This window comes from Molothrus aeneus, chromosome 2, assembly GCF_037042795.1.
Source record: "Molothrus aeneus isolate 106 chromosome 2, BPBGC_Maene_1.0, whole genome shotgun sequence".
Lineage (NCBI taxonomy): Eukaryota > Metazoa > Chordata > Aves > Passeriformes > Icteridae > Molothrus > Molothrus aeneus.
The window spans coordinates 77,230,828-77,244,594 of NC_089647.1; the positions used below are offsets into that span (position 1 = coordinate 77,230,828).

General features: G+C 40.2%; 1 protein-coding gene across 2 annotated transcripts in view; it reads right to left on the reverse strand.

The window, feature by feature from the left end:
• The window catches only part of STK24 (serine/threonine kinase 24), a 52,515-nt gene extending 39,122 nt beyond the window's left edge, over positions 1 to 13,393 (reverse strand). The window contains exons 1-2 of one of the 2 annotated variants that reach the window (XM_066545133.1): positions 13,051 to 13,393; positions 154 to 384 (exon numbers count right to left, since the gene is read on the reverse strand). In XM_066545133.1, coding sequence (XP_066401230.1) covers positions 154 to 384; positions 13,051 to 13,092 — 273 coding nt within the window. In that variant the 5' untranslated portion in view covers positions 13,093 to 13,393. Of the gene's footprint in view, positions 1 to 153; positions 385 to 13,050 lie in introns of those variants that run through there. The other variant, XM_066545135.1, reaches the window with a different exon arrangement.
• Positions 13,394 to 13,767: the final 374 nt, after the last annotated feature.

The following is a 13,767-nucleotide window of genomic DNA, read 5'->3' on the forward strand; positions in this document are numbered from 1 at the left end:
GTAACTCATTCTTTCTTTAGAGTTGAAAGGACAAAAAGATATTTTTCCTCAACTGAGGTTTGACAAACCTCACCAACAAAAACAGGCACAACTGGATAGCCTGGAAAAGAATTACCTGTAAAATCAAATCACCACCATCTGTGAGTATCTTACCTTTAAATAGGATCCATAATATTTAGTTACATATGGACTGTCACACTGACTCAACACCGTGATTTCTTGTTGGATGTCTTCTATTTCATCTTCTGCTTCTTCTAGGTCAATAATTTTTATAGCAACAACTTTCTGAGTCCGATTGTCAATTCCTTTAAAAACTTCACCAAAAGACCCCTTACCAATTCTCTCCAGTTTCGTAAACAATTCTTCTGGATCTGCCTTCAGAGTCTGTTAAAAAGAAATATAAAGAGAAAAGTCATTCAGTATTTGTAACAAAATGTGGTATTTTTAAAGGCAACAACACTTCAAATTCCGCATATTCCTATTTATCTACCTACCTTTTTCTATCTCCATAATTGTCATATTCTTTCTAAATCCCTTATATGCACACACTGATATGTTTATATTTCACTGTACATAAAGAAAAAATGTAACACTGTCCATGTGTCAGGGTTTTATCCTACTGGCAACAGAAAATGCTGCCATCTCAATTTCTTTTCTTTACCAATAAAGAGTAGCCAGAATGGAAGATCATTACAAAGATTTGTTTTTTATTAAAAGCAAATAGATCAAACACCACTATCAAAAAAAGTAAGCCTTTAGTCTAACCTTCTCTCCTTAAATTTGTTCCCTCCTAGATCCCAGAATCCCTCTTTTCTATTTCTCTCATATCTCATCCTTCCAAGGATTTCATTCACCTTTTTCAGTGCACAGAGCACTATTTCCTTTTGTTTGTGTGACAAACAATCCTCTTCAATTTTCTCTTACTAAGGATCACCTGCATGAATAGCCATGCTTCCTGCCTCTCCCTGATGCCAAGGTTTTCTCAAGCAGGATTTATTTATCCTTTTCTTTGTCTCTCAGTTGCATAAAGTCATCCACTCCTAAAAAACATCCTGTTCCCAGCTTTCTTGATTTGAGCAGTTACATAAAAGTCACGAGTGCTCACCTAAACATGCAAACGTAGGACTGAGGTGGACCACGCTGCCACATTTGCTTTTTCTCCACTATTAAGTATTCAGCTCACTACTGCTCCTCACTTTCAGTGCACAGATGGTAAGTTCCACAGTATACCTTCTTAATCTATCAACATGGAGCCTCACTAGCTAACAAAAAATACAAACATTACAACTACAGGGGGGTTGGATGGTACGACCTTTAATGAGGTCTTCCAATCCAAGTTTTTCTATGATTAAACTGGAAAAGTCATAAATAGAGAAAATAGTCATAAAATTAAGAAAGATAGGACAGAATTACTTAGAATCTTGTGCTCAAGAAATAAAATTAATACTTTAAAAGACTTCAGACATATGTGTTTTTAAAAGGATGACACTCATGCTAGCTAAGTGAAAAAACATAGTTCATACAGAAAAAGGCTCATACAAGAAGAATTCAGTAATGCCTAAATAAACATAAAACCACAGTTTATGCTTAGCCCAACTGCGTAGTAGCATGAAGTGGGGAATGAGAACTTCTAGAGTACCACTGACAAGCACTAAAACAGTATTTTCTTTAACAATTAAATTTAGCTTATAAAGCACTTCCAACCTATACTTTTCTGCTCTCACATCTCAGAGTTACATAATTAACCCATACAGCTGCAAGAGGAAGATAGCCTAGAACACAGTTTCTCTGGAGATATCTAAATTTCACAGCTGAAAGAGGTGTTTTGAGGACAGGTAGCTGGAACTGACTGAACCCAAAGATAAACCCACTCGGTTCTCAAAGCGTTTTATCATCATCTGGCACAAACTGGGAGTACACAATAACTTTTAGTACTTTAAAGTCAGCCATAAGACATCACTGCTTTCAGGTAATCATTCCAGGAACAGATCATTGGTGAGATCAGCCCAAAGCAAAAACACTCTAAGTGCACCTACTGCAAGGCTTCACCAGCCCCAAGAAATTCCCCCTGCTTTACATCTTACTGATCCATCCTTTTATGCAAAGTCAGTTTTGGGAAACAAACAGAAGGGCATAGGGTTTTATCACCCTTTTGCCATTAAATGAACGGAGCAAAAGATTCACACCCCTTCCACCAAAACTAGCTTGTTCCTCTGTTTATTTCAATGTAAAGAGAACAACATACTATTACACACTATTAAATATTACATACTATATCTATATATTTATGTATCTCCCACTTAAGAAACCAGACCAGGGCACTTCATGTTTTCCCACAAACAGTCATCCCTCAGCTGCACAGTAACCCTTACCAACACTTCCAGGGACATAATTTCTAAGAGATCACTAAAAAACTACAAACCAAATTGTGCTTACTCGTTCTTCTCATGCTTCACAGAATGCTCTGCTCTCAATATTCAAACCAGTCTTCTCTGAGAACTCCTCATGAATAAAAATAACCTTAACACCGGCATCAGATATTTTCCCTTGTGGAAAACAATTATCTGTCTACACTTTCATACATCCTGTGCTGGAATTTGAGATGATGTGCTGCAGAGAGATGTGCACATCTAATCCAACCACACAAGCCTTCTAGTTCCATTCACTAGCCACAGGAATCTGAGCATTACATCATTACAAAGGCATCTGGGTAAACCACAAACCAATCCCAGTTGCAGCTGCCTAAAACATTCCATGTTTCACCTCCTGAGACTAAAAAGCCAGCACTGCTCAATTGCAGTGCACTGCAGTTGTTCATACAGAGAAAATGCAAGAGCTACATGCCAGCAGCTTTTTTAAGTTCTGCTGGCTATATGGATACACCTCCTATTTTCCCTTTTCCCCTTAACAGTCTATGACTATCATATATTAAAGCTCCTTGTTTCACAGCACCACAGTCTTCAGAGATTTTTAGGAACCTCACAGTTTCTTTTTTACAGTGTCAGCCTCTTGGGATTCTGGTGTTAGGCTGACAGTTTTATAAGACAACTGTAAAAGAGAATTAACAATTACAGAAAAGTGAGGAAGATAACTTGCTGGAAGACCAAGAAGAAGGGAACGACTGTTCGCTTGAATTTTTATAATCAAAATTTTACAGCCATTTTGAAATGTTAATTGCTCAATAATAACACAACTTAATGGGATCAAAATCATTATCAATAATAATAATAATTGATAATCAATAATGTTATTTCAGAAGCTTCCTGTGAAATGACTAATTACTAAACAAACAAAAAAATCCACCCTTCCTTCCCAGTTCACAATTTTTGTAAATTCATTCCTTTGTTCTAAAATGTAACAGTTGTCATTCCTGAATTTTCTTCTGAGCAACAGGAGGTAGCAGTTGTTTCAAAAAACCCAAACAACACACTCTTGCTCTGTTAGAAAGGTCTCAGTTTTCTTCTCAGAACACCAGGTGTTGGAAGTGAGAGCCTTGAACCACTGGCAACCTGTGTTTTTGCAAGAACTAAGAGTTGGTTTCTTGAATGACCTGCTGTCTTTCAAAAATAGAGAGATCAGGCCTCCAGATACATAATGAACTGCTTGAATCTGAAAGTACATGAGTGGCCAATTCCCACTCTTTTTTCAGAGATTACATCTGGAAAGGATTCTTGCCAAATTTGATTTTCCTTGGTTTTGTAAATACTTTCAACAGAGACAAAATAAACAAATAGCTTTATAAATATTCTCTCTACACAACTACAAAGAGAAAATTACTTCCACAGACACTGTCACTATAGTCTTGCTGACTCTATTCTTTGCAAACTTTTACTAAGCACAGAGTTTATTCCTACTAATATTAAAATAATGGGAACTGATAAAAGAACCTTCGTGTAATGGAGCACATCAAATATTGCTAGAAACCACAGACTGGAACATCAATATCTGCTGCAAATGGGTAAAGCTAATCACCTTGATAAAGAACTAGATCTCTACCACTACAACATTTTTTTCAAAGCTTGTCACAGAATACATACAGTGACAAATCAAAAACAAGTTATGGAGCATTCAGATTGAATGATTCCAGAACTTTCAATTTCCATAGACACTTGAATTACTTTGCTTTTTATTTCAAATAGTTTTTCACACTTCTGAACACAAACTGCAACCATCTTGTCTCACAGTCCAGCTTGTTCAGCCACGCAGAACAAAGTCCTTTTCACCATAAGCAAAGCCACCATTCATCCAATAATTTGAGTAATCTCTCTGTACTTGTTCCACATTGGATTCATTACTTTTGACCTTAATCAGCCAAAAAAACATACTCCATTTAAAATTAACTCTTCTTAGGACCTAACAACACTGTTGCCTACTTCTACAGAATAAAAATAGTTCAATACATTCTCAGATCCTATTTGTTCAATTTGGTCTCATGGCTCATACTCAGCTGCAGCCAAAAAAACCAAATTACCTCCTCCTAATGCTCTGTATTTCCAACTAATGAGCTCCCAGACTTTTGCAAAGGCTCTTTGTAATGCTCATACTCATGACAAGCTGCACTTCATGCTGTTTTATTCAGTAATTCCAATCCCCAGGTTTGCACCATTCTTCAGCACTGCCTCTCACACGTAACAGGTGCCTTTAAATTTTGTCTTTTTGAGGCATTGCCTTTTTCTATGCAAAGGTCACTTTTCAGTCAACAATTGTCAAGAACAGTCCTGAAGAAACCAGCAGTGTCACCCACTCTGACACCACCTCTGCAGTACCCTCTTCACAGTAGGGTTACACACATCTTGCAACATATTTATTTTTATGAACCCCCAATTCTCATCCACACTGACTGTCCCTTAAAGCTCAATAGAAAACACTACTGTAATTCAAACTAGTTAGATCCAACTTTATCCATAACCATTCTGAGAGAAGATACAGCTTTGAGTCTTTCTCCACATCTCACTCAAGTTCTTATTTCTAACTTCTTTTTATGAAGAGTTGTTCCAGTTATTATAGAAAAGCATTAAAAATATTTCTCTTTAACTTACAAGAATTATAAAGCTTCTCCATAATCCAAGTTCTTAAGCTTAACTATGCAACTGATGGTACTTGCAGATCTGTTATGTATTTTTGAAGCTTGCTTGAAACAGAAAATCAATCATCTTTTAACATCTCAATTTGCATACTTTTCATTTCACCAAATCAATTTCCAATTTTTCAGTCCAATTCTCATTCCCTATCAAGACCGAGCCCAAAATATAATAATCTGAAGAGGTTCAGAGATTTCTGGGGATTGTTTAGCCTGGAAAAGAGAAGCCTGGGCAGCTGGAAATCTTACTCTGTGTGAATACCTGATGGAAAGGAGTAAAGAACACAGGGCCAGACTCTTCTCTGTGGGGTCCAGAAGAAGGACAAGATGCAATGGCCAGAAATTGAGTTATAGGAAACTTCATCTAAACTTCCAGAAATAAAAGGAAAAAAAAAGGAAAAAACCAAACAGAAACAACAACAACAAACCACCAAAACAAAACTAAAAACCCAGCCTTTCTTAATATAAGGATAATCCTGCATTAGATTAGGGCTGCCCAGGCAGGCTGTGGATCCTTTGAGGTATTCAAAACTAGGCTGAGCAATCTGGTGACTCTACTTTGAGCAGGAGATGCACAGATGTGCTCCATAGGTCCCTTACAATCTCAGCTATTCTGTGATACACTTACTATCACATCAAGAATTAGTTTTGCTGCTAAATTTACTGCATAGAAACATAATTTCTTAAAAATTGAGACACCATTGCTGCACATAATTTTTTTATTTTTTATCTTTGGTCAGACCAGAGAACAGAAATCTGCCAGAGAAATTCACACAGGAAATTTTCTCATGTACCCTGAGAACTTTGAGCCTAAATCCAGTCAAAGTGACCAGCAGGCACAGTTGATGTCATTCTCCTTCACAAAACTCCCCATTTCAAGAAGGCACTGCAAAGGTTTCCCTAGATCAGCACTTGGAATTTTTCAAAAACCATTTAATGTCTCTTCATTATTAAGGAGCTCTCCTTTTTACTTTGATCCCCACAAAGCTAGCAGCACAGGGGGCAGCAGTAGAGATACATAAATTTGGATAAATTGCACAAATTCAAATCAGCCCTCCTACAAACTTGGGCTACCAAAGCAGGGGGCAGGGAATAAACAAACCCACGACCCGAAAAAGAAAAAAAAATGCAACCACCAAGACCCCAAAACACCCATATAAGATGGGTTTGCATCAGAGAAAAAACTACCTCCAGGAAGGAGAAGCCTCAAAGTTTGTTACCCAGCATTTCAGCTATCTCAGAAGCTCACAAGTTCTTGTTTTCAGCAATACATATACCCCATATATGAATAACTGAAACAACAGACAAAATTATTTCCTGCAGTTGGTGTGAAATTAAAATATAAAAGAGGCAGTAAACAGATGATAAATTGTTTGGTTCAATTGTATCAATCCCTATCTGTACTTTCAAAGAGCAGCCAACTAACGCAAAAAGACAAAATATAATCAAGTATTTGGATTTATAGTCGGGACTTTTAGATAAACAATGAAAAAGAAAAACATTTTTAGAAGCTTTAAAACTGGAACCAAATTTGAACCATCTCTGTCTTATTTATCAATAATAAAGTAAAATGAGACAAACTACCATAGCCATCTTAGCATTACCATGAACAGCAACAACTGATTTGATTTTATTTTAAGAAGACAAATCAGCAAAACACTGAATGAGAGGTACAAAGACTAGAAAGAAAGCATTTATCTGTAATAACTAGGTGTAGAACTAAGATCCAGCTCTTTCACTGAGAATTTGTCAATTATAAAAAGTAACACATAATTGTTTTCTTTCTTTCTTCATACACATTCCATATTTCTACCACTTTCCATCTCCAATACTATAATTATTCAATTCAGACACATGCTACCATAAGAAAATTGGTTTTTTCTGGGAGAAATACAATATGCCAAAAATACAGAGAACTAGCAAGAGCAATACTTTTAACTATCGAGAAAAAGGAATAACTGCCATCGATTCTGCTGTGAATCTTCAATGGGTTGAAACAGGGGAGAGGAAGCAAAAAATAAAGCTGTAAACCTTGCATCTCAAACACTGAAGGTAAACACATTTAGCATGAATCATTATGGCCTACTAATACTCATATTTATCACTAGAGTTAACTCTCTTGTTCTGATTTCTACCTAGATTGAAACAGGGTGTAAGCACATTTCCAGCATCTGCCTAAAGTGAGCCTATCGTAAAAATATTTCTCAACCCTTGCATAACTCTCTTTCCACTTATTTTCAAGGAAGGTGCACTAATCTTACATTCAGAATACAAAATATTCGATTTTTCATCAGTAACACAAATATGTAAAGCATGCTTCCAAATTTCTAATTAACCAATACCATTTTCTGGGTGTGATGTGGCCTGCACAAATCAGTCTGAAATTTTCTGGTATTTTTCATTCAGAAAACTGCTTAGTGTACAACCCTAGGAGTTTAATACCAAAATGAATAGTTACCTAACTGTAGCCTGCTTCCAGAAAACATATTTAATTGGATTTTTTTCTGAGTTTTTAGTGCAACATCACAAAAAACTTTCATAACCTGTAGCTGACTTCCTCCCTTCCATCCATTACACTTCTAAACTGTAAATTACTGCAATTAAAAATCCCTCCATGCCTTGGGCACACAGTGAAAGCAACACACAAGTATCAGCAGTATGTACAGTACAGCAGTGAAACACAAGATGTATTTTAGACACCAAGAGAAAGATAGCTAAGGAAAAATGTCCCAAAACCACTTTTAGAATAATGTCTCTCACTTATTTACACTTGCTAAAAAGCTAAAACTTCTGTGATGAAAATCACTCTTAATTAGCTAAGCCACTGATAAAAAGAAAAATAAAAAAGTAGCTCTTTAGGAAAACCCCATCATTACAACAAATGGCTGAATAAAGAATGCTAACAGAGGCAATGAGAAAGTTCTGTTGCATTAATACTACTTGACAAAAATAAGGAAAACAGTGAATTTTAGTCCTACAGCAATGCTATAATTTGAGGGGAGACTCTTCTTGCACCCATTGTGTCTGACAGAAAACCCAGATGTCTGTCTCAAGAAGCTGCCAAGCAGAGCAACTGAGAATACAATAAATTCTCCCAATTCAAACCTCACTTTTTATCAAGTTACACTGCAGAAGACTCTTAGTTCTATACTAATATACAACCAGCACAGTCTGACATTTGTGCATACCTGCACATAGAAAATTACCCAGATCAACAAAGAGCTTACAAGTAAAAACAGCTTTGATTATAAAGCGCATCCACACAGATTATTACTTTTAGGCACGCTGAACACCACTGAATTAAACACTACTCCATAAAAGATGTATCATCAGAAAAGCAATAACCAGATCAAAATCACTCACTCTCACAGAATACCAGGTTGGAAGGGATCTCAAGGAAGATCTGGTCCAAACTTTCCCAGCAAAAGCACAGTCTAGGCAAGGTAGCCCAACACCCTGTCCAGGCAAGACTTAAAATTTTGAGTCCAGCGTTGGGGAATCCATCATTTCCTCAAGAAATTGGAATAATGGCTGACTGTCCTAATTGTGAAGAATTTTCCTTTTGTGTCCAATCAGAATTCTCCCCTGGTGTAATTTGTACCTCTTATCCTTACTCTTTCCATGTGATTCCTAGTAAAAAGGGAGTCTCCATCTTCTCTTTAGACACCTTTGAAATACTGGAACATAGTGATAAGGTCTCTATCCTGGGCCATCCTTTCTCAAGGCTGAACACATCCAGCTCTCTCAGCCCTCCCATGCAAAAGGCTTCCCAGTCCTCCAGTTATCTTTGTGGTCTTTCTCTCAACCCTCTCCAGCTGTCCACATCTTTTTTTTTTTTTAATAGAAGGGACCAAATTATTATAGGATGGATGCAGTATTTTTTATTATTAATTTATATTCGATGCTGTGCTGACTTTGTCCATCAGTGTTCTGTGCATCCTCTATTCCCCTTCCCACCCCACCCACAAGAAAGGGAATACGAGAAGAATTTAAGCAAATTTTGAAAATGCAGCCAAGATACATTTTCTACTTCAGAAACACAAAAGATGCCACTATGTAGAAGCTGACATCAGAGCTTTGTGCACCACTTGTAACACAAGGCCCGGTATTTAAATGTGTCTGCTGCCTCAGTAGCCTTTTGTCTCTCTGGGGAACAAAGATGCCAGCTGGCCAAGGGGGTACCTTGCTCACGAATCAAACTTGCCACAACACAGGGCCAGTCTGACTGGCCTGTGAGAACACCTGAAAGACACAGTTGCCATAAGCTGCATCTATTTACCTATTGTGGAAGGCCACACAATGGAAATAGGTTTTCCTGACACCCAAACTGCTCCATACATCTATTACATAGCCCTGAAACAGCCTTTGACTGCAGAATGAGAAGATGCCCACTTCTTTTTCACCAGTTAAAACTCTTCTGTCCTGGTACCCAAGGGCTGAGCTTGTCATATGTCACAGAACCATGACATCTGTATTGAGAATATTTTAAAACTGATTATCCAAGATCATAACGGTCCAAGGATCTGTCCAGTATTTAAGTGCTGTAAGTTACTGCAAAATATTTGTCAAACTGTAACATAAACAGTAACAGTGAGCACAAACTCTCAAAAAAAAAATAAAAACCAAACTGGCAAAAGCTCATCTCCTACACAGAAGCTGCAAATGGAAAGCAGGAGAAGCTAAGTGGCCTTTCCACAGTGCCTTTGATTTAACAACACAATATTTTGAGCTCACACAGAGAAGTACAGAAAAAACACAGAGCTCACACAGGAAGTACTTAAAAAGCAGTTTATTGTAAAAGGAAAATAAGTTACAATAAGGAAGACAGTAATACCTATAGTGTGTAACTATGAAAGAACAGCCATGCCAATCAGAACAAAGGATCCTCTAGGCCAGGACACTCATCCTACAGCAGCAAAAAGTGAACATCTTGTGAACAGCACAAAAATAGAGAAATAAACAGCAGCATTTCCCAAAACACCCTTCCAGTCTCTGGCAAACTGACACTTTCTGAGCCTAAAATGGTGCCTTTATGCTTAAAAACCTTTTCTGTTCATTTGTCAAGTTCCCACTTAAATTTAGTTAAACTTCTAGCATTTCTTGAAGCAACACAGCTTGAATGTCAATGCTTATTTACATTTTGCATGAAGAACCTGTAGCTCTTGTACTGAAAATACAATGAAGAATGAATAAAAATAACTTGCTGCATAAACATTGTTATTGCTACAAAAACAACTGAAAAGGGAGGAAGATAAAAAAAGGAGTTTATCACACAGAAGAGGCTTGTCTTCAAGATGATGGAATTCTAAAAGCACCACAGGAATTTATTACCATAAATTTATAAACACAGTACTTGATTTAAAATACAGCTTCCTTAAAGAAGCTCCAGAAGCTTACCACAGCCTTGAAATGCAGGCCAGTCTGAAAATCAAGGTCGTATACACGCTTACTGGGAGCCAGTCTTGCAGGAATCTCACACATTTACAGGCAAACACACACTCTCCCCAGGCCACTTCCATAAGGCATGAAGAAGCAAGACAACACATCCTCAGTTTAGTCATGATGCAGCTTCACCCTGCACACCCAAACTTATATCTATAGAGAGCCCTTAAAACAGCAACAGCAAAAACTTTGAGTCCGAACTTAAACTGCACGCACAGAAATTTAGGTCAAAACCCAACTCTGTTTTTATTCAGGTTACAACAGGCCCACTGTACAGCAGACAGCAAATCTCAGGTTTTGACAACCTTCCAGCACCATCCTACATTTCCTCCACAGTTTTCCATTCCTTTGGCTCACTCTCTACCCACTCATTTTTATGCATCACTCTTCAAACGTTGATCAGACATCTTGTTTAGGGAGAAATACATTAATCCTTCATCCCTCTGCTCTACTGACACTACCATGCTCACGCCAAACAGCATTAATAGAGTAATGCCCCTCCAAGTGATTTTTTGGGGTCAAGAAGTTACCCTGCTCACACAAGCACAATGGGTGCTCTCTTGTGTGAGTACAGCAAAGAATGTCGGAGAAAGCTGCATAACTTGTCACTGACACTGCTTTCACGTTTGTGACAGAAGCTGGTAGGTGGGGAGGAGGGATCACACTACAGAAAAAGGATAGTCCCGTGATTTAGGAAATTTAATTATAGCCCAGAGAACTAAGCTCTATTTCTCTCTTCTACACAAAGTCCCAAATCTTTTTCTTATCGAAGCAGATGTCACATATTGTAAGTACTTTACTCTTTGAACATTTATTTGGAAGTAAAATCAAAGAGAATTGTGTACTGAAAAGAGGCCGCTATAAAACTGTTATATATTCTGACAGAATGGAAAAGGATACAGACATCTTGAACTGGGCACAGGAAATGAGTGAGCAGCATTCACATTGCTTACAGACTTTATGCCTCTACCTGTTGGGAGACCTCTGGTGTCTTGGGTTTGTTTTTTTTTAGACTATAAAAGTTCACACTTGAGCAACTCTCATAGTAATAAAATAAAAGTCATGAGAAAAATGACACCACTTTGAATAAAACTATTTGAAGCAAAGTCCCAAATTACATGGACTAATAAGAACTCTGAAGATCCACACATTTAGCACAGCTAACAGTACTACAAACCAAATAATAAATCAAGTCAATAAAAAGCACAGGTCCTCAGATCATAAAGTGACATACATCATCAGTACATGCATACTGATGGAATAATCTTCATTCTCTCACTTCCAAGCAGCTACAAATCTGATTTTTAAATGCTAAAGTGTTATAGGTTCTTTCTCAAAGTAGGTAGTTGTCTTATTTCTAATATGCCCCAAAGGAACAAAAAAAAGCCCAAACAATATCCACAGTCAATTAAGAAACCCTCATTTCTCTGTCTCTGGCAATCAGCAAACTGCTCATATTTGGAAGGTGAACTTGAACTCCCAACAGCAGGACCTACACAGCAATAAATTAATTAGCTCAGAGAGTGGGCCTACGTAGGCTACAGGGCATCCAGTACTATGTATGAGCACATAATTCATGCTTTGCCTAAGCATGTAACATTTTCAATTCAAATTTTGGAAAGAAAAGAGATTCATGACTTAGAATCCTGACTCACAATAAAACAAACCACGGTAAATCAATACTTAAACCAAATGATGCACAAACACTTTCAATTCAGGAGACAAATTTGAGAGAGACTCTTACATGTCATTTATAAGTTGTTCTTTTGGAGGTAAGGGCAAGAAAGTTTCTAATCAGATGTGGGAAATATTAGAATAACAACACACAGATACCAATGACCTTAACGTTTTCCTGGCAGCAGTTTCCATTTAAACCAAGAAAAACGAGGTGGGGGGAGAGGCTCAGACTGAGCCAGCTCAGCCAGCATTAGTTTTTTCAAATATATAGTTTAGACACAGAACAAGCAAATTCCACCGTACAACAACAGCAGCTGACCAACTCTCGGGTTCAAACACAGGAGCCAAACACGATTCCCAAGCACGCCCCTCAGAGCAGCACCACAGACATAGGCACTGCAGCATGCGCTGAAGGGCAACATTTCCAGGCCCTGCTTGTACGGACTGGCTGTACGTATGCTTGCCCTACGCACCTCAAACTAACGGGGCCGAAAATCGCCCACTGAGCCGCGGCTGCCCTCAGGAATTAAAACACCGAGCAGCAGAACTGCCGGCCGGGGGAGGGGGCCACAGGCTCCGCTCCGCACGCCTGCAGCGACAGAGCGGCTGCCGAGGACGGACGCAGGGAGCAGAGGCAGGCAGCGATCCACGGGCGGAGGGACCTCGCCGGGGGCCACGCCAAGCGCTGACAGCACGTTTCGTCTCCATCCCGCTCCCCTGCCCCCAGCCCAGCCCCCGCGGCCGAGCCAGGGCCAAGAGGCGCTTTCTCCCCCTAGACCGGGAATCCCCCCGTTTACAGCCAGCCCGGCCCGAGGAGCGTGTCCGTGCCTGCCCTTGGGGCAGCTGCTCACCTGCATCCCCGGCAGCCCCGCCTGCACGGGGGAGTGAGCCATGGCGGCGGCGAGGGAGGCTGGGAGGCAGCCGGGTCTCCTCAGGCGGCTCCAGGGCACGGAGCTGAGCTCATCTCCACGCTCTCTCACACACAGCACCGCCGTCCTCCTCCTCCTCCTCCTCCTCCTCCTGGCCCTTCCCCCGGGCGAGCAGCGCCTGTGCGCCGGCGGCTGGAAAGGGGCCGTCCCAAGCCCGGGCTCTCCAGGCCCCCGTCACGGATGCAAAGGCGGCAGCGGCTTCCTCATCCCTCCTCCTCCTCCTCTTCTTCCTCCTCCTCCTCCGGGCCGTGCCGGCGACACGATGACAAACCTGAGGCGGGAGGAAGAGGCGAAGGAGGAGGAGGCGGAGCGGCAGTGGCGGCCCCGCCTGCCGTGCGCCGTACCTGCCCGCCCGCCGCCATGGGCGCGGACGCCGCCCCACACGCCGGGGCCGCTCCCGCTGTCGCCGCCCCTCGCCCGGGGCTCGGGGAACGCACCGCGACACCGGCGCTCCGCCGAAGGCTGCGGTGCCAGGAAGCGCTTGGCTTCCTCTCAGAAGCTGCAGAAGCCCCAACCCAAAATGCCAGTCGTGCTTCTCCTGTAGTTCCTACGCGGGAGCAGAGTGGGTCAGCACTGAGGTCTCTCCCACGCAGAAGTTCTGCGTACATGCAAATCCCTTGAGAACTCGACAATGTTCTG